Source organism: Primulina tabacum, chromosome 10 (genome assembly GCF_025594145.1).
Source record: "Primulina tabacum isolate GXHZ01 chromosome 10, ASM2559414v2, whole genome shotgun sequence".
NCBI classification, from domain to species: domain Eukaryota; kingdom Viridiplantae; phylum Streptophyta; class Magnoliopsida; order Lamiales; family Gesneriaceae; genus Primulina; species Primulina tabacum.
In genome coordinates this window covers 2,153,476-2,175,410 of record NC_134559.1, presented here as the reverse complement: position 1 = coordinate 2,175,410, position 21,935 = coordinate 2,153,476, and the positions used below count along the sequence as shown (strand labels likewise).

Below are 21,935 nucleotides of genomic sequence, written 5' to 3'. Positions count from 1 at the left end.
AAGTCTCTTATTAAAAAAAATCATTAAAAGTCGTTAAATTTTTAGGTTGAATACAATATATATATATATATATATATATATATATATATATATTATTTTGATCTATATGGCTGATGTCATATATACTATTGTCTTGTTTTTTTATTTTTAGCAAGTATCATTATTATGACTGCAGAACCAAGTTTTGGCTCATTGGGTTGAAAAGTCCAAAGCAACAGTTATTTCTGCTGCCGCTCAAATCATGCGATCGTCGTGTATTTGACCAGTTGACTACGATTTTTAAAATTCTAACCAAATTTCTATAAAATTGGAGGAGCTAACCGTAGTCGAAATTTTGGAATTCATGATGAGTTAAGTATATTGTAACTCTTACGTTGTGTATTTGGATGCATTTAAACTCTATAAATTTCTATTATTATTTTACGGTTTAGAATGAAATAATATATAAATTTTAAATCTATATATTAATTATTTACATAAAATAGAATTAATTTTCAAATATCGTTGTTACTAAATAAAAATTCATCTCAATTAACATGAAACACTACATATACATATACACACTATATATATATATATAGATGAATATGAAGTTCATAGTTATTTCTTTAAAATAACAAAAATATATTTGAAATAAGTGTATTTAAATCCATCAATTCAAACACAATTTTAAATTATTAAAGGTGAAACTTATGACAAAGTAAAAATTTCTTGAAATATCAAACCTTCTCCTATCTTCCATTTGAACTTTCCACAAGTTAATTATATAACATCCAAGTTTAAATCAATTTTTTTTTTTTTGAAAAATCTATTGAAATTCGAAAAAATAATCAGATATCAATATAATGAATATAGGATTAATATATATATATATATATATATATATATATATATATATATCGATGCCTGCAGGTCAGAAGTTTGATCGCTTTTGTCGAAATATAATGCACCACTAATTTACACACGTATGTGCATTAAATACAGTATATTAATCTTCGGCCGATCGACTTTGATATCAAGTATTTATATATATATTTTTATAAATTGACTTATCAATATTTATCAAAAAAAATTATGTGAAATTAATATTAAATACAATATCTTAAGCTTTGGCTGCGTAACTTTTCGATAAGATAATATCACAGATTTATATTTGTGAAACAAGTTGATTATATCTATATTTACAAAAAAGTAGTATTTTGATATAAAAATCAATATTTTTTATGTATGAGGTCAAGTTAGATACCTATCTCGACTAGCAAATTGTTTTCGTATCGTGGCCATATATTTTTTGGTCCACAGCTTACACATGTGAAATATTTTAAATATATAAAAAATTATTGATTATATCATTTTCCATGAGTTCGATTACATCAATGATTGAGTCTGATATTTTAATTTTGATATCTATATATATTTAATAAATCCAAAGGAGAGTAAAATTACCCAGAACATTGGGCAACATTCAATGTTGGAACAAATTGGCATAAGTTGGGAAGTTTACATCGTATTCTAAATATTGACCCACTTCATTATTTCACATATTTAAATGAGATAAATATCAAGTGTTATCGCTTTAGTCTTTATATTGAGTGGAGGGTGGGGGACACAAGTCACATTTTATTTGATACCCAGACTAAAAATAACACATAAACAAAATGAAAAGAATAATAATCTCATGAGTTGGTGAAATATATGCGAGTGAGAAGCGACGCGACGATGATATTGATTTTTACTACCAACATTTTTTAGATCGAGAATGTGAGACATAAATTGTTTAGTGCGATTTACCTTATTGATGTTGTTTGCAGGTTATTTTAAGTTCGAGTGTTTTATCCAGTGTACATCCGAATAGTACGGGCAACACGTTTCCATCACGATAGAATAATAAAAGAACGGCAAAAACTTGTGTGAGACGGTCTCACGGGTCGTATTTTGTAAAACATATCTCTTATTTGAGCTATCCGTGAAAAAATATTAATTTTTATGCTAAGAATATTACTTTTTATTTTAAATATCGGTGTGCTTGATTCGTCTCACAGATAAAGATTCGTGAAACCATCTCACAAAAGATCTACTCGAAAATAATAATGTGATAACTTATATTTCATATTTAACTTACTAGTTACAAGTATGATTTATTATCCATCTAAAAAACCTTTATCATGTTATGGATACATGTATTCTAAATCTATATATAAAATAAAGGTGGGCGACTAGAACAAAAATCAAACAAACATGCCTGCCTTACTGTTGAATAAGACAAGATGGTTTATCGGTTTCATACAAATCGAAGTTGGTATATTTAAGCATTACTCTAAAATCAAATCTCAAATTAATAAATTAAATGATTATATTAAAAATTTCAATATATTTTTAAATTACACGCTTCTCGGTAATATTCACGCAATTTTTCTGTAGTAAGTCTTTTGTGAGATAATCTCACGTATTTTTATTCGTGAGATAAGTCAATGCTACTCATATTTACAATAAAAAGTAATAATTTTGATATAAAAAAATATTTTTTATGAGTAACTTAAATAAAATACACATCTAACAAAATTAATTCTCGAGACTGTCTTACAAAAATTATCGTGATTTATCTATTAATTTTCTTTGTAGTTTATTAATTTTAAACGGAATAATACTTGGAACGGGGCAGTACTTGACAAGTACATGTACACGGCCATTAGTACTACAGGTCACACCAAATAAAAAAACCTTTGCTCCAGAAAAAAGAAAAATCAATGAACATCTGTTTCACCTACGTATATATTATATATTATTCCCCTTTTCCACTCACGCGACAGGGACGCGCGTTAGCGCGTGACCGAAAGGTGCTGCGAATATATGCAGAGAACTCAACTGCTCGATTCCTTTAAAATTCCTATTCCTCACCCACACTTTCTACATTTCTTCTCCCTTTATCCTCTTGAGATTTAGTGAGCTTTTTCGGTTTCATTCTGACGTACGGATGTGTTTACACTTTACTACTGATTGTATTCATATCTCGATTTGGATTGATTGAGAGTTTACTGTGCTTGTTTGTTGTAGATATGACGGAGAAGGATGAAGCTATGGAGGCTCTCAAGAGAGAAGCCGTGGATTTGGTTTGGACTTTGGATTTACTTCGTTTTTTCCCTCTGTTTTGTGTTGTTGCATGTTCCCGCTGTTTTTTTGGTTTGTTGGTGAATACTACTACGGTTTCAGGACAACATACCGATCGAAGAGGTGTTTGAGAATCTGAGATGCACAAGAGAGGGGCTGTCATCTGAGGATGCTAACAGAAGGCTCGAAATCTTTGGTCACAACAAGCTCGAAGAGAAGGAGGTTAGTTTTTATATTTTTGTGTTATTTCCGAAATTTAATTCTACGCTATTTTTCTTCTGGTTTGGTATTTTTGTGCGGAAAAAATATGGATAATTGCAGGAGAGCAAGATTCTGAAGTTTTTAGGGTTTATGTGGAATCCTTTGTCATGGGTGATGGAAGCTGCGGCAATTATGGCCATTGCTCTCGCTAATGGAGGAGTTAGTGCTTTTCATTTTTATTAATAATAATAACAATAATTTTTGCTTTTTGTTGTGTGTGCGTGATGTTCTCCGTAACTTAATTTGACTATATACTGTGCATGAAGCAAAGTTGCAGTTAACTATTTGAATAATGCTAAACAACATAGAATATTATGATTAAAATTTTTAATAATTTTTTGCTACTCCAGTGGTTGTCACGATATTAAATGCTAAACAGGATAGAATAACTTATTCGCCTGTTTGAAATTAAACTATTTTCGTATGCGTCTATCGGTTTTTTTTTCGCTTTTGATTTCTGGTCAACGCTGGTTTGCTGTTTTGATAAGCCTTTTTCAATAATAAAATTCGTCAATATTTGTGGAATTTTTCAATATTTTACGAATCCTTCTTTTTCCGTTTTATGAATTTAATTACTTGGGGAGTAATTTGCAGGGGAAACCACCAGATTGGCAGGATTTTGTTGGTATTATTACTCTTCTTATAATCAACTCTACCATTAGTTTCATCGAGGAAAACAATGCTGGAAATGCTGCTGCTGCCCTTATGGCTCGTCTTGCTCCGAAAGCGAAGGTGGTTAAATGTTATTTGGTCTAATTGCATAACGTATTTTGTGTAATTCTACGTACAAATTTTGCAGAAATTGCAATAATTTCATTCGATTGAAAGTATGTTTTAATGAAAAATGTATAGGTTCTTCGAGATGGGCAATGGGTTGAGGAAGATGCCGCCATTCTTGTTCCAGGGGACATAATTAGCATAAAGTTGGGAGATATTATACCAGCTGATGCTCGACTCCTAGAGGGTGATCCTTTGAAAATCGACCAGGTCCGACTCTGGCTTATATGTTCTAATTTTTTATACTTCTCTTTCTGTCGCTCAACTGATTATTTACTATTTTTCTGTTACAGTCTGCTCTAACAGGGGAATCCCTTCCCGTGACAAAAAGCCCCGGGGATGGTATATACTCAGGTTCTACAGTCAAACAAGGGGAGATAGAAGCAATGGTCATTGCCACTGGTGTGCATACCTTCTTCGGAAAAGCCGCCCACCTTGTAGACTCCACTAATCAAGTTGGGCACTTTCAGAAGGTGTGGATTGTAAATCCAATTGTTGCACTCAATACCGCTATCAAAACATTGATATTACTCTGTTAGAATATGTATACACAGAAGCCATGGAAGAACTTCAACCTCCAGAAGTTGTCAGAATGAATTATTCATAGAAGAAAAAATATCTCAAATGAATTTACAGAGAGTCAAACTAATATTTATACATGATGTATTTGACACTCTAACTAACTTGACAGCTGTTGATAACTATCAACCAACCACCAATGACCAATGTATTTAACACACCCCCTCAAGCTTGTAAGATGTTCAACATGTCAAGCTTGGATAAGAGATGATGATGTTGATCTGAACACAAAGCCTTGGTGAATATGTCGGCCGGCTGCTGTCGAGTATGGATATGAGAAGTGGTTAGTATATGAGAACGAATTTTTTCACGCACGAAATGGCAATCTATTTCAATGTGCGTCGTGCGTTCATGATATAGCGGATTTGCGGCAATGTGAATAGCCGCCTGGTTGTCACAAAAGAGAGGAGTGGGCGAATTAAAAATCAGTCCCATGTCTTCTAAAAGACTTCGAATCCAAGTGATTTCGCATGCTGTGATAGCCATGGAGCGATATTCAGCCTCGGCGGAGGAGCGAGAAACAGTGTTTTGCTTTTTTGTTTTCCAAGAGACCACAGAAGAGCCAAGCTTGATCACATATCCAGTTAAGGACTTCCGACTCATTGGACACGAACCCCAATCAGAGTCACAGTAAGCAGAAAGTTGCAAATCACTGGAGGCAGACAAGAAAATGCCCAAAGCTGGACTACCCTTGAGATAACCAAGAACTCGAAGAGCTGCATTCATATGTGATTGCTTTGGAGTTTGCATGAATTGACTAAGAGATTGAACCGAGAAACATATGTCCGGGCGAGTAATCGTGAGATAAATCAGTCGTCCGACTAAACGTTGATATGAAGTAGGATCAGGCAACAGAGGGTCAGAACCAACAGTCTTGGTGAGCTGATCATATTCAAGAGTAGTGAGTTTTAAGTGTTGTTCCATAGGAGTATGATATGGCTTGCAACCAGTCATGCCTGTATCGGATAGCAATTCCAGCACATATTTACGCTGATTCAAACAAATACCAGCCTTTGATCTGGCAACCTCAATCCCCAAGAAGTATTTTAAAGGGCCGAGATCCTTAATGTCAAGATGTGCATGCAAATATTCTTGGAGAGCAGTGATTGCAAGAGGGTCATCACCCGTGATGACAATGTCATCAACATAAAGAAGAAGTAACGTGATTGAACTACCTTGTCTCTTGTAAAATAAAGAGTGATCATGAAGAGACTGTAAGTAACCAGCATGCTGCATAATGTGACAGAATTTTAAATTCCATTGGCGCGAGGCCTGCTTCAAGCCATATAAGGATTTAAGAAGTTTGCAAGCATGATTGGGCTGTTGTCTTTCGAACCCTTGAGGAATAGACATGTAGATCTCCTCATGTAAATCACCTTGGAGGAAGGCGTTGGTGACATCCATTTGGTGTAAGGACCAATTCCTTGCTGCAGCCACAGCTAAGACACATCGAACGGTAACTATCTTTGCAACCGGTGAGAATGTGTCAAGATAGTCAATGCCATATTGTTGGGTGTATCCTTTTGCTACAAGACAGGCTTTGAATCTGTCAATGCTGCCATCGGCCTTGTGCTTGATTTTGTATACCCATTTGCAACCTATGGTCTTTTTTCCCGGAGGCAGAGGAACAATTACCCAAGTGTGGTTAGCTTCAAGAGCAGAAATCTCAGCTTCCATGGCTGCACGCCATTCAGGATGAGAGGCTGCGGCAGAGTAACTAGTGGGTGATGTTGCTTGAGAGATACAAGCCAAGAAGGACCGGTGTGAGGATGATATATGGTTGTAAGATATATGATCAAGAAGACTATGTGGTGTAGAGGAAATGTTGGAGCATACATAGTCTTTAGTCCATTGGGGAGGACGATGTGATCTGGGAGGTCTGGTAGAGGTAGAAGCTGGATATACTTCCATCGTGGGAGTAGGTGTAGGAATAGAACTTAGGGGAACAAGGTCGAGGGAAGGAAAATCATCAGTATCTAATGTTGAGGGTGAGGGAAAAGGGGTGGAATCACGATTGTGGGAGGAAAAAAGGAAGATGTCTTCATGAAAGACAACATCCCGAGAGACAATGAATTCTTGATTGGTCAAGTCAAGAAGTTTGAAACCTTTCTGATTTGCAGGATAACCAAGAGAAACATATGGTTTAGCTCGAACATCAAATTTGTGACTAGGTTTGAGATTGGATGCATAGCATAGGCAGCCAAAAACCTTTAAATGCGAGTAGTTAGGCGGTTTATTGAACAAACATTCAAATGGAGTTTTGTTGGAAAGTAGAGGAGTTGGTGTTCTATTAATCAAATAAGCTGCGTGGAGAACACATTCACCCCAATATGAATCAGGAATTGAACCCTGGAATTTTATGGCTCGAGCAATATTAAGTATATGTCTGTGCTTACGTTCGACTAAACCATTTTGCTGTGGAGTGTAAGGGCAAGAACTTTGATGAATTATGCCCATGGAAGATAAATACGTTCGGCATTCAGTACTGAAGAATTCATGAGCATTATCAGTTCGAATGTATTTTATGGGTTTATCGAAATGATTCGAAGCAAAGGCAAAGAATTGTTTAAGTATGTGCAAGGTATCTGATTTGAAATGCATAAGAAAAACCCAAGTGCTCCTTGAAAAATCATCCACCACAGTAAGGAAGTACTTGAAACCGTCATGGGTTTGATGTCTATAGGGACCCTATATATCGATATGTAAAAGATGAAAGGCATGAAGAGATGAAGAGCTAGCTTTTCTGGGAAATACATTTCTGGTTTGTTTAGACATAGGGCATATTGTGCAATGATGTATAAGAGATTTTTGTTTAATAAAGGGTAAGAATTGTAAACGAGACACTGACAAGTGACCAAATCTTTTATGCCATATATCTATATCAAAGTCATTACAATGGGAAAGGTTACAAGTATTTGAAGAAGGAATTGTTGTAGCAGATTTGTGTTTGTTGGATGGGGTAGATGAAGAAGACACCACGGCAGGAAAAAACTGGTGAAGATAGTATAATCCATGCTTTTGTCTACCAATCCCCATGATCCTCCCAGTCAAAAGGTCCTGAAAAAGACAAAAATGTGGATTGAAACTAATGGAACATCGATGGTCTTTGGTGAATTGGGAAATAGATAAGAGATTGAAGTCGAAATCTGGTACATGTAGGACACGATGTAATGTACAAGAAAGGGCAATATGAATAGAACCAATGGATAAAACTTGAGTAGTGTTACCATTTGGCAGCCTAACAGATCCAGCAGCGGAGTCACACGGTTGTGAGTTTTTCATGCCACTAGAAGAACCTGTAATGTGAGCATTTGCTCCACTGTCTAAAATCCATTCATTAGCATCATTGACAGTCATCAAACTTGTAAAATTACCTGCAAGATTCGTTGAAACTTCGCTGTCCTCTCGTGATATAGGAACTGAGCTTTGATCCAGGAGTTTCAATATTTGCTGGTACTGAATATCAGTAAAATGTCGAGGTATTGCATTATCCAATCGTGTTTCCTTCTGTGGAGAAGAAGGCTGGAAGATTGGTTTTTCAAAGGAAGAATGAGTAGAAACCTTGGGAGAGGAATGATACTGCTTGAATCCTCTTGTTTGAGGAAATCGTTTATGTAGTTTGTGGCCCGGAGGGTAACCATCAAACGAAAACAATTCTCCTTGGCATGACCTGGTATATTGCAATATTCACATTTTATTGAATCATGTTTCTTAGTAGATGAAGAGTAAAACACGGCTGTTGGAATATCAACTACGGGCTGAGAAGATAGCACATGGCGAGTCGATTCTTCATGGCTAATAATCGAGTAAGCTTGATTGACAGAGGGCAATGGATTCATCATGAGGATTTGACTCCTAATGTGCCCATAACTATCATTTAATCCCATCAAAAATCGAAGGAGACGCATTTGTTGATCGTGATCGATGTACGCTTTAGCACTTGCACACTCACAAGAGGGAAGTGTTACCAAGGATGCAAACTCGTCCCATAGTCGCTTGAGCGTTGAAAAATATACAGAGACAGAGGAAGATCCTTGAGTGAGATGAGAAATGTCACGGTGAATAGAGAATATTTGAGATCCACAAATTTTATCAAATCGTTCCTTCAAATCTCCCCAAACTTTGGAGGCGTCAGTGCAGTAGATAATACCACTGAAGATCTCTTTGGAAACAGAGTTCATAATCCAGAAAAGAACAATTGCGTTGCACCGCTCCCATTGATGTAGAGTCGGGTGTGCAATTGCTGGACGAATGCAGGATCCATTGATGAAACCTAATTTGTTTCGCTTGCAGAGAAATCAACATTGCTCTACTCCAGACATTGTAATTCTCCGTGCCAATGAGTGGATCCTGAACCAGAGAGATCCCCGGAGCATCCGAGGGATGTAGATAAAGCGGATCACTAAATCCAAATGTGGCAGCGTGATTCGCCATGAAGATCGAAGATCGATATGCAGTTAGATGCGGAAGCAATGCTCTGATACCATGTTAGAATATGTATACACAGAAGCCATGGAAGAACTTCAACCTCCAGAAGTTATCAGAATGAATTATTCATAGAAGAAAAAATATCTCGAATGAATTTACAGAGAGTCAAACTAATATTTATACATGATGTATTTGACACTCTAACTAACTTGACAGCTATTGATAGCTATCAACCAACCACCAATGACCAATGTATTTAACATACTCTGAAACTATGGGAGTCTATTCATTTCATTTGTGTATGTTATTTGTTATAGGCAAATTTTCCCATGTTTGTTTCCATCCCCACTGAAGTGTGTAAAATTATCATTTTTTGCACACTACATCTTTGTTCGAAATTTGATGTTGATTGTTGGTTTCTTTTTTCTGAAGGTCTTGACCGCCATTGGAAATTTCTGCATATGTTCTATTGCTGTGGGGATGATCATTGAAATCATTGTGATGTACCCAATCCAACACCGCCCTTATCGTCCAGGAATTGATAATTTACTTGTACTCCTTATTGGAGGAATTCCAATTGCAATGCCAACAGTGTTGTCTGTTACAATGGCAATTGGTTCACACCGTTTGTCCCAGCAGGTACAATACCTTTGGTGCTTTCGTTGAAGCTGAAAGTGTTTCGTTTGAAGTTTTTTATATCCATAATCAGTTTATTCTATCAGGGGGCAATCACTAAAAGAATGACAGCAATCGAAGAAATGGCTGGCATGGATGTGCTTTGCAGTGACAAAACTGGAACCTTGACATTGAACAAACTTACAGTTGACAAAAGTCTTATTGAGGTCCATAAAATTGTCTAGTGTATGGACTTGGCGTTTCACTGCCTGTTTTTAACTCCTTAGTCTCATTAATGATTGTAGGTCTTCTCTAAAGGAGTGGATGTAGATACCATTGTTCTAATGGCTGCCAGGGCCTCTCGGATGGAAAACCAAGATGCCATCGATACTGCCATTGTAGGAATGTTGGCAGATCCCAATGAGGTACGAAGACATTAAATTGCATCCTTGTGAGATGGTTTTTATGGGAGGCATAGTAGTAATACATGCACGATTTTACAAAGGTTACATTTTGATCTAATTGTTTTTTTTTTTGATAGGAAACTAATTTTATTAAAATCGATAAAGATTACATATTCTATGCGGATGAGAATTCCGCAACATAGTTACAAGACCACTAACATAAGGAGACCTTCCAAAACATCAACATGATCAAATCAAGACCAAACAAATTTTCAATACCTAACTAAATCCGATATACTTAAATGGTTGAATTGGTCCAAGCTGATCGTCCAAGATGCAACCATAAATTTTATTTTCTCCCATACGTTGTCTGTAGACTCTTCCTTATCCATGAAAATTCTGCTATTCCTTTCCAACCAAATTGACCAAAACATGCCGTGAACTATCATAGACCAGAAATTGCTGATTTTGTCGGCTAACGGGCAACCCGAATTAACATGAAATAAGTCTTTAGCTTGTTGTGGAATAACCCATTGAATTCCCAATTCTTCTAACACTCTGAACCAAAGTCCTCGTGCAAATGAGCAATGCAGTAATAAATGATCTTGGTCTTCTTCATGATTTCTACATAAACAGCACCACTGCGGTCTCATAACACATCCCCTCCACCTTCGCTGCACCGAATCGCATGTAGGCAACTTTCCCAAGGCCACTATCCACGAGAAAATCCTGATCTTTTGAGGGACATTAATTTTCCAAATGTTGTTATAATAGCTGAAAGAGTGGAAAATAGGAGTAGTGAAGAATGAATCATAAAAAGATCTAACAGTGAACAACCCTGACGCATCCCCCAACCACACTCTAAAATCCTCAAGACCCGTCTGCAATCTAACACTCTCTAAAACTCTTAGCAATTCAGTGAATTCGAGTAACTCTCCGTCAGTAAGATCCCTCCTAAATCTGATATCCCAAATAAAAGAGAAACTACCCCCACTACTAACGACTTCAAAAAATTGACTGATAGGTTTATTGGTAATCAAAGAAAGTCGAAACAACGACGAAAAACGGATTGAAAACGAAGACTCCCCCTCCCAAACATCCTCCCAGAAACGAACTATATCACCTTGTTTTGGCACCCCCCTCACTAGTTGATGAAAATCCTGATAAGACCGAGATATACACTTCCAAGGACTTCTAAACGTCGCCTTATCCGCCAACCCCAAATCCCACCCGTTATCGTGAATCCCATAAATGCTTTTAATAACTTTTTTCCACGACGACTCCCTTTCCACTGAACATCTCCACCACCATTTACCAAGAAGGGCCTTATTCCTGAGGCTGACATTTCCCAATCCCAAGCCACCTTTATCCTTTGGTTTACAAACCTGCTTCCATCCTACCACATGATAATGATTATCCCCGTCGCCACCATCCCACAAGAAATCCCTCATCATTTTTTCCATCATATTTGCCACCCTAATTGGCACCTTAAACATTGACATGAAATACGATGGCATTGCACAAATCACGGCCTTTATCAACGTAAATCGACCTCCCCTTGACAGGTAGGACTTCTTCCAATTTGCCAATTTCTTATACATTTTCGAAAGGACGGGTTCCCAAAAATCCATCTTTGTTGGGTTACCTCCCAACGGTAGCCCAAGATACTTAATAGGCCACCTCTCTTTTTTGCACCCAAGAGTGACCGCCATTTCATCTAATTCCTCTTCCAAACAATTCAATCACAGGACCACACTTTTGCCCAAATTAATTTTCAAGCTAGATTTTCTTCCAAACAATTTTATTAAGTCCACTATTGCCAACATATCATTCCGTGATTTTGCGAAACAAGGTATCATCCGCGAACTGTAAATGCGTGATTTCAATCTTTTCTTTCCCTACTTCGAATCCTGTAACCTCCTTCGCTGTCCTTGCTTTGTCCACCATCCTCCCCAACACATCAACGACTAAATTGAAAAGAAATGGTGATAATGGATCCCCTTGTCGCAGTCCTTTCTCCCCTTTAATTTTCCCGCACGGTCTACCATTAATAAATATTGAAAAAGAGACATTAGAAACACATCCTCTTATCCACCGCCTCCATCTTTCCCCGAACCCCTTCTTTTGCAACACGAAATCTAGAAAATTACAATCTACATTGTCGTATGCCTTTTCCAAATCAATTTTCAGCACCCATCCCTTCTTTTTTTTTCCGTCTAAATTCTTCCACAATTTCATTCGCTATGAGGCAACAATCCAGTATTTGTCTTCCTTTAATAAACGCACATTGGTTTTCCGCCACGGTATCACCCACGACTTTCTTCATGCGTGTAGTCAAGACCTTAGCAAGTGTCTTATATAAACTGGTAATCAAACTAATTGGTTTGTAATCGTTGGATCCGTCGCGCATCTTTTCTCTTTGGGATAAGACATATGTAGGTTTCGTTTGTGATTCCATTGACAATCCCATGTTCAAAAAATTCAGCAAACACCTTTGTCAAATCCTCTCTAATTGTCACCCAATTTTGATGAAAGAAAGCCATGGTGAACCCATCCGGTCCCGGAGCTTTGTTACCGTCACAATCAAACACCGCCTTTTTTATCTCTTCCTCGTCGAATGGTTTTTCCAGTTCGTCCGCATCTATCCTATGTATAGGACTCCAATCCAATCCTAAGAGTTCCCTCCCTACCTCTTCAAAATTCCCCCTGACACTTTCAGAATTCTTGAACAAGTTACTGTAAAATTTTATAATCTCAAATTTGATTTGTTTTTCCTCCATGACCACTGTTCCATTATCCAATTCCACTTTGTCAATCACTGCTTTGTTCCTTCTGTTATTCAACAGAGAATGGAAAAACTTTGTATTTTGGTCCCCTTCTTTTAGCCACCTAATTTTTGCTTTCTGGCTATGTATTTGAAAATTTTTAAAAGACAAATCAGCCAACTCGCACCTCACTTCCTTCCTTTATTTGTTTAGCGTCTCCGACCACAATCCTTCTTCCTCAATCCCGTCCAAGTGCTTAATCTTATTGCTTAGCTCTTGAATTCTCACTCCCACATCTCCAAACACTTCTTTGTTCCACTTGCAAATTTCGGATTTTAACATTTTCAATTTTTGCATGAACTTGTATCCTTCCCACCCTTGGTTTCCCCTCTTGTTCCACCAACTGCTCACCAACTTTTTGAATTCTTTATGTGACAACCATGCATTTTCAAATCTGAAAGGACTCGGCCCCCAACGCATCTTTGAGGTATCAAGAACGAGAGGGCAATGGTCCGAAGTGATTCTTGGCAGCACCGTTTGTCTATAATTTGGGAACAAGTTTGACCATCCCCCGGAGAAGAAGAATCTGTCTAGTCGGCAACAAATCGGTATGTCTCTAAAGTTTGACCACGTGAACTTAGCATTTAGCAACAGCGGATCAACGAGTTCCAATTCTTCTATCAAAACATCGAAACATGTCATGCTTGTAGTCACAGACTGACTATTTAATTTTTCTCCCGGATTCCTTACAACATTGAAATCTCCTCCTAGACACCAGTTATCTCCACAAATTGATTTTAATCCCGCTATCTCATCCCAAAAATGTTCTCGCTCTCTTGGTTTCACTGGTCCATAGATGGCTGAAAACCACCAAGTTATATCATCATTTGCACTCATTTCAATTGACACAGAAAATTCCCCAATTAGGTTGTTGATCACTGTCACATCTCTTGGGTTCCACATGACAAGAATTCCCCCAGCCCTTCCAACTGATGGTAAGCAAATCCATTCAACAAATCTTGACTTCCACACACTGCCTGCAAATTTTCTATCCACCTTCTCAAGTTTTGTTTCCACTATTACCACGATATCTGGTTTTTCTTTACGGATAATTGTCCTAACCAACTGTCTTCTTCTTGCAGCCCCTCCACCTCTTATATTCCAAGAAAAAATTTTCATATGTACTCATTGGAACCCTTCGAAGTCGATCCTCTTTCATAATTAATACCACAATATAACCTGCGCAATTCTTTCTTTAGGCAACCATTCGACTTCTCAATCCCCTTCCCACTGTTAAGATCTCTTTGAAGTACCTCCCCCTCTTTTGCTAAAACAATCTTTTCCTCCTCCACTTTCCCTGTAGGTATATCACTAACTTTACCCGGATTTTCATCAACTCTTCCTAATCCACCACCTAAAAACCCAGTAGACAAACCAAAAGCTGTAAAAGAAGATGGTAAAATGCAATTTAAAGAGAAAGAATGATTAAGGATAGTAGAATGGAAGTCAGTAAGGATTTGTCCCACAAAAGGTTTCGGATTTTCTAGTGTAACTGAGCTTGGGACGTTCTTTCTTCCCTCCGGTGATGAAAACAAGCCGGCAAGATCTGCTACATCATCTTCAATTGTTTCTGAAATCTCAGAGCTGAAGAAACCCAAGCTGTCAGAGTCCGAGGAGTCGACTTCCTGTTCAATCAACTCGTCTTGTGAATCTTCAAATCCAATATCTTCTAATTCTTCCGAATCAGCAGCCTCCGGCATCCTACTGATCTCTCTATCATGAATGTTATTAGCCGAACTCCCCCGTACATCTTTATCTTCCTTTGCTTCATCAACAACTTTTTTCCTTCTTCTGTAATAAGTTTGCCCGACCTTATTGTTTATTATTGTATTCCTTGCTGATCCCTCCCTGTTGATCTGTGCTTCGTCTTGCTTGCTAGTCATGGATTCAATAGAGGAACTTCTGAATTGACTTGCTTCTTTTGGATCAATTTTTCTTAGTATCTTATATACTTTCCCCCCAATTAGAGTCTTGGTTGATTCATTCCTTATATTTGAAATTTTCGGTTGATCCTTTGGAGATGTGGATCCATGTGTCTTTTCCACGTTATTTCCCAAACTTCCTGCACCGCCTCCTATCCCTTCATTTGACTTGCGAATTTCTTGTACTGGCTGTACTTCCTGAACCTGTTTTCCTTCAGCAATCCTGCTTGAGAGTTCGTCCTTCCCTGACAATGTCCTGTAAATGTTATTGTTGCCCCATCCCGCTAAAATTTTCTTTCCATTGATCACTGCTTGAGCATAAGTCTGCCTTTCATACTTCTCATACCCTTTAGGATCAAAAGTTTCAACCTTAATTCTAATCTCAGTATTTGTACCTTGCAACGGAATTATCATCTTCGTGTGAATAAAACCTCCTTCAATTCCTTTAACCTTTATCTTTGCTGCTTCGAGCACACGGAAATGTAAGGTGTCAGCGCTGATGGCCAACAGACCCCCGCATTTCTCACCAATGATTGTGAATGTTGTCGGCGACCATAGCTCCCACGGTATTCCGAAAATGGATATCCAGCTGTTACAACACTTTTCTACCGTATCCCTAGTATTAATTTTTTCTGACCACTCATCGAAAATTAACGTGATTCCAGAATCAAAGAAACCCCATTTCAACTTAACATAGAAAGAAGCTTCATCCACATTAGAGGGCCACCATAGAGCTTTATTTGCCTGAAACGGAAATAATTCCACTTTTCTGTTTGTTGACTTACTTAGAACTCCTTCGATAGCCTCCCATGAAGAATTTACTCTGGTTCTGGTGACGATGATTGCTTCTTTCCAATTTTTCTGAACTCATATCTTGTCACTTGCTTCCGAAGGTGTCGTCGTCCCACTGATACAATTCTTCGCCACTAACAGCTCGTCTTGAAAGGCTTTGAATTGTTTCGAATGAGGATCAGCATAATAAGTGTTACTGTGAGTTGAACGCCTCTGATATCCTCCTGTCATCAGCTTATCCAGTATTCTCGATATATTGATCCATCCTTGTGAATTGAAGCCACTCGGTACAATCGTAGTCTGCTTTCTGCCATACTTATTGACTTTGGACAACTCTTGAAATTTTCCACGTTTGTTAGCGATTATCTGGGTAAAAAGAACTGCATTTCTGCCTCTGAATCTCTGAAATACCGAGCCTGCACCAGGTGATTCAATGAGTTCCTTAAGCCTAATACTGAGCCATCGCGCCTCTTCACCTTCGAAATCCATCATGAACGTTGCTTTCCTAGTTCTTTCGGCCCACCATATAGACCGACCATCATTCCCCAACCGCAGCGTGAAGATTTTAAATTCTATCTTAATCGATTCTTCCCATTTCGCTGTCCTAGGTATGGGTATTCCATACCCGCGATTCCTTGAGAAGCTTACAACCATTACAGGAACGGAAATTTTCTGAGACAAGAATGACGATTGGAATTTTGAATTTTGAATTTTTGAAATTTGAGATTTGAAACTGAGTTGACCAGGTCCGCCGACGGCCGATGGCCGGCGCCGGTGACGGTAGTAGAGCTCTACCGACGAGACTCAGGTGATGAAGGTTTTGGGTAGGCTGAAGAAGAGTCCGATTGGTTTAAGGCTCAAGGAGGGAGAGAGCATTTTTTAAAATTTCTCTCTCTACAACTGAAAAACTATTTCTCTTCTCCGAAATCTTGCACTGATCTAATTGTTGATTCCATGGATTAACAATGATTAAGAGAATTTTATCCTCTGCTTCTATTACATGGTAAAGGCAAGGGCGGGCATTCAAGAGGTTCATTTCTTACCATTCAATCCAACTGATAAGCGCACTGCTTTGACATATTTTGATAGTGAAGGCAACTGGCATCGAGTCAGCAAGGGTGCCCCTGAACAGGTATTACAAAAGATCTGATAACCGATTGCTATGTATTGCTAGATGCTTTTCTGATTAGCTGCACCTTTTTGCTTCTAGATCTTACATCTTGCGCATAACAAATCTGAGATAGAACGCAGAGTTCATTCTGTGATTGATAAGTTCGCTGAGCGTGGGTTACGATCTCTGGGAGTAGCATATCAGGTGGCCCATCTTCTCTGATTAATTTTTAGCCCCACTTACTGAACCTTATACCATTCTGTGTGTATGTCCTTCCTCTTGTCATGCATTTGACAGCCTTATTGTATTTCAGGAAGTTCCTGAAGGAAGGAAGGAGAGTCCCGGAGGTCCGTGGAAATTTATAGGACTCTTGCCTCTTTTTGATCCTCCCAGGCATGATAGCGCGGAGACAATCAGAAGGGCGCTGAATCTTGGTGTAAATGTGAAGATGATAACTGGTGAGCATATACTTTTACACAAACTTTTGATGCATATACGCTTTGGTGAATGATTCGCAAAGAGTTGGAATGAATCTGGCGTGTTTAATTTATTAGACGTGTCACTTTTTAGCAGAGAGCTAGTTAAATTCCTCACTGGATCTCAGTTTATCTCGTTGTTCATCATTAATTGTTTATCTTAATTAGCTTCCCCACACTGCCACTTCACTTGAACATTTCTAAAAGAAATAACTTATCAATGGTCATAGTAGTTTAGGGTCTTTTTATACCCAAGGCAATTTTTTTTGTTTTCTACTCTTGGACAGATACAACCAAACTGATGACAAGGCAGATTGTGGCTCAGGGTTCATTACGAGGAAATGTTTATTTGTTACTTCTTAACTCATTATTGAACTTCATATGTCGGTTACCTCGTTCTGTAGGGTTTCGAGTACCGACTCTCATTTCTTGGCATATTTTCTCTGGTTGGAGTTAGGAAGCATAAAAAATAAAAGTTCTCAGACCTGAAATTTGCAATTTGTGTCGTGAGATTGGTTTTAACCTAGTGTTTTTAGAAAGTTTTGAACTGAAGTAGTATCTCCACTTGTCATTGCACTATCTCGCATTTAGGGTTTGTAACTACTTTTATCTTGTTCGGGTATATTTCCACTTTGTATTATGAAATGATCTGAATTTGATTTTGCATCAGGTGATCAGCTTGCGATAGGGAAGGAAACAGGGCGTCGTTTGGGGATGGGAACCAACATGTATCCTTCGTCTACTTTGTTAGGGCACAACAAAGATGAGTCCATTGCTACCTTGCCCGTTGATGAGTTGATTGAAAAGGCTGATGGTTTTGCTGGCGTTTTCCCCGGTATGCTCCTTTTTCTGTTGGTGATAGTGCCACCACCTGTCTTCTATGAGAATAAATTCTGTCTTTACTTAATTTAATATCTATGCCAATTCAAGTTCACCTTTGCAGAGCACAAATACGAAATTGTCAAACGTTTGCAAGCCATGAAACATATTTGTGGGATGACTGGTGATGGGGTGAATGATGCCCCTGCTCTCAAGAAAGCTGATATTGGCATAGCTGTTGCCGATGCAACTGATGCTGCTCGTAGCGCATCTGATATTGTCCTTACTGAACCTGGACTAAGTGTTATCATTAGTGCTGTGCTAACTAGTCGAGCAATCTTTCAGAGGATGAAAAATTATACGGTAAGTATTTAGAATCAATCTTCTTGGCTAGAAGACCACAGCGACTCTTTTTTCTGGGTTGGGGATTGGGGCCGTTCCTTTTACATGTAGACTACTACTAATTTAGCTATAACCAGGTCCCTTCTCTTTATTCACAAACAACACCTTCCCTAGCGGCCTTATGCTGCATAAGTTTAGCAAATATCTCTTAATCTGCTTGTTTTTTTATCATGCAGATTTATGCTGTCTCTATCACAATCCGTATCGTTGTAAGTTTTTGAATTTGTTTACTTACTAATTACTGTGGTTTTGACATTAATCTAGCTGTAATCATACTCTCTAATGTAACTTTTGATGTTACAGCTTGGTTTCATGTTGCTTGCCCTCATATGGAAGTTTGACTTCCCACCTTTCATGGTTCTGATAATTGCCATACTGAATGATGGTAAATGTTTTCCCCTTAACCCCTTCCCTTCATTTCTCAACTATCCTTGTCAGTTAAACCATGCACGTATACTTGCTACTCCAGTTTTTGTATTGTTACTCTAGATTCAATAGATTAATCATGGGAACTCTCTTCTTTTACTTATGTATTAAAGAAACACACTAGTGCATTGCACATGGAAAGATTGCTATTATTGGAAGTATGCTCTCGTAATTCTGAAGCTTTAATTTTGACCTAGGTACTATAATGACAATATCAAAGGATAGAGTGAAACCATCTCCTTTACCTGACAGCTGGAAGTTGGCTGAGATTTTTACGACAGGGATCATTCTCGGGAGCTACTTGGCTATGATGACGGTCATTTTCTTCTGGGCAGCATATGATACAAACTTCTTCACTGTATGTATAGTTTTAATTACATCAATTATGGATGACTATCTATTGTGGTTGTGTTGGATTTAATGCTGCTTGTGTTCACAGTTATTGAATTAGGAAGTTCAAAAAATAGTATTAATAAAGGGAGTTTCAAAACAAAAATTGATACAGAGGGTCTGCTTGCTCCTAGTATTATTGCGCAGATTATGGACTAGAAAGAGATGCCTTGGCTTGTCTGGCTATTCATCATTTGTTAAAGTGGCTTTTACATTGGTGAACTAAGTCAAGAACTATGCTCTGAGTTACTGTTTTTTGCCTGCATATTCTGAATTACAGCGTGTATTCGGGGTTGCATCTCTCGAGAAAAAATTTCACCCCAACTTCAGAAAGATGGCGTCTGCAATATATTTGCAGGTTAGCATCATCAGTCAAGCCTTGATATTTGTGACCAGATCAAGAAGTTGGTCTTTTGCCGAGCGTCCAGGACTTCTGCTCGTAGGGGCTTTTCTCGCTGCTCAGCTTGTAAGTGAATTACTGGTCCTTTGGTTCTTTATTGGGAAGCATGCCGACAACCTGAACAATTTTACTTCTTTTCGTGGCAGGTTGCAACCCTAATTGCTGTATATGCCAATTGGAGTTTTACTGCGATAGAAGGGATAGGATGGGGTTGGGCAGGAGTTATATGGTTATATAATGTCATATGCTATATTCCACTCGACTTCATCAAATTTATTATCAGATACGTCTTGAGCGGAAGGGCTTGGGATCTTGTCTTTGAGCAAAGGGTATGTCGAATGGAACTATAATCTCGTATTCATTGGATTAAAATTTTGAAGTTACTCCATTCATTTTGGGATGACGTTGTAGATTGCCTTCACAAGGAAGAAGGATTTTGGAAAGGAAGAGCGTGAGCTCAAGTGGGCACAGGCACAAAGGACTCTCCGTGGACTTCATCCACCTGAGACACAGTTTGGTGAACGCAGTAATTATAACGATCTAAATCAGATCGCGGAAGAAGCAAAACGACGTGCTGACATGGCAAGGTATGTGTATAAAGTAACTCCATGGTAGACAAATAATTTTAACCAAAACTGGAAAATCATCAATATCACTTTTCATTAAGTTACTGAAAATGCCAATGAAAGTAGGGCTATACGCTACCATATATTGTAGTTTTCTTAAAGGCTTTCTTCCCTTGTTTCCTGCCAACTAGGAGTTCCCACTATGATGTATCATAATAGAGGCAGTGGTTCAGACTGTTTGTAATTCTTCATTTCTTCTAGACGTGCAATTTTCCTTATAGATCGACTCAACCTCTAATAAAAAAGATTAAAAATCTCACCCAATACCAACACCCCCAACTGTCCCCAATTAGATTAGATTCCATGTTGTATCGGGCATATGTTCTCTAAATTCCATCTTTGCTCTATCGTATTTCACAACTATTCGCTTACTAATGTTGCAGGCTGAGAGAGTTGCATACTCTCAAAGGGCATGTGGAATCAGTTGTGAAGTTGAAAAATCTCGACATAAATACAATTCAGCAGTCCTACACGGTTTGAGTATGACCGGTGCGCTGCCTACAGGCTTACAGCGTGCGTATATATAGATACAGTGGCATTACTTAATGTCAGATAAACGTGGGTTTTATTGGTTGTGGTGCCTGGTTCATATCAATTAACGGAGGTAACAGCCGTTTACTTTCTATGTATGTTCTTTTTGAGGGGGGACGTATGCTTGGCAATCTTTTGAAATCAGAGGAGATGAGTTGGCCTCCCTAAGACACTTTGCTTTGTACCACATACTCCCTCCGTGATGTACCACATACTCTTTGTCACATATATTTAGGCTGAGTTTTTTTTTCTTTTTTTTTTTGTTTCAAATATAGTCTATTTTCGTTTTATTTACTCAATTTTTTTACCAATCTACCCCTTAATTTACTGTTTAATTACTGAGATTTGTTCATTAAATTATTAAAACATTAACTAAATAAGGAGGAAAATTAAAAATTTCTTTGTAAAATTTAATTTTTCAATTATTCTTTTAATATGTGTGAAAATAAAATAAACAAGCCTAATACATGAGACGGGGGGAGGAGTATGGCAACGGCAATATGGTATGAAAACTTGGTTAAAGGCACCTATAAATATTCAACAATATGATTTTATTATCATTTTTTCCCAACTTTGGTTAGTTGATGGATATTTTTAAATAATGATTTTGTTGTGAATAGACTAATTTATGTTTCATTAATAATTTAATGAGGTATTTAGTGGATTATAAATTCCATATCAACAAATAAATTAACCAAACAATGTTTTTATGAACGGTTATGAAATTCGATATCGGTATGTTTTAATACTTTGGTAATCAAATACCGAATTTCCATTTCCAAGTCCGTTTGGATTTAAAAGTTTTTTATTTAAAAAGTTTTTTTAAATAAAAGTTGTGAATTAAAAAAATACTTTTTTTTAATTCACAATTAATAGAGAAGTCTTAAAAAAAACTCCAAATTTCAGCTTAATAAGTTCTTTTAAAAGCACTAAAATACCGTCCAAATACATATCAAATTATTAAAGTAATTTTTTTGTTTTTAAAAAATACTTTTAAGCAAAAACACTTTAAAATATCGACACACATGAAGGGTTGTTAGTTG

General features: G+C 37.6%; 1 protein-coding gene across 2 annotated transcripts; it reads left to right on the top strand.

The window, feature by feature from the left end:
* The first annotated feature begins 2,793 nt into the window (after positions 1 to 2,793).
* LOC142505186 (plasma membrane ATPase 1-like) lies at positions 2,794 to 21,145 on the top strand. Of its 2 annotated transcripts, XM_075618046.1 has the most exons (22): positions 2,794 to 2,968; positions 3,055 to 3,110; positions 3,211 to 3,330; positions 3,430 to 3,528; positions 3,964 to 4,101; positions 4,222 to 4,356; positions 4,440 to 4,619; positions 9,586 to 9,792; positions 9,876 to 9,995; positions 10,074 to 10,193; positions 16,721 to 16,843; positions 16,922 to 17,026; positions 17,136 to 17,280; positions 17,969 to 18,133; positions 18,242 to 18,480; positions 18,696 to 18,728; positions 18,823 to 18,904; positions 19,143 to 19,303; positions 19,616 to 19,801; positions 19,882 to 20,064; positions 20,147 to 20,322; positions 20,745 to 21,145. In XM_075618046.1, the coding sequence occupies exons 2-22, from the start codon at positions 3,057 to 3,059 to the stop codon at positions 20,839 to 20,841; spliced, it is 2,868 nt and encodes a 955-aa protein (XP_075474161.1). In that variant the 5' UTR covers positions 2,794 to 2,968; positions 3,055 to 3,056; the 3' UTR covers positions 20,842 to 21,145. The 2 variants fall into 2 exon arrangements, with proteins under 2 accessions (XP_075474161.1, XP_075474162.1); XM_075618047.1 differs by having other exon boundaries at positions 2,945 to 3,110.
* Positions 21,146 to 21,935: the final 790 nt, after the last annotated feature.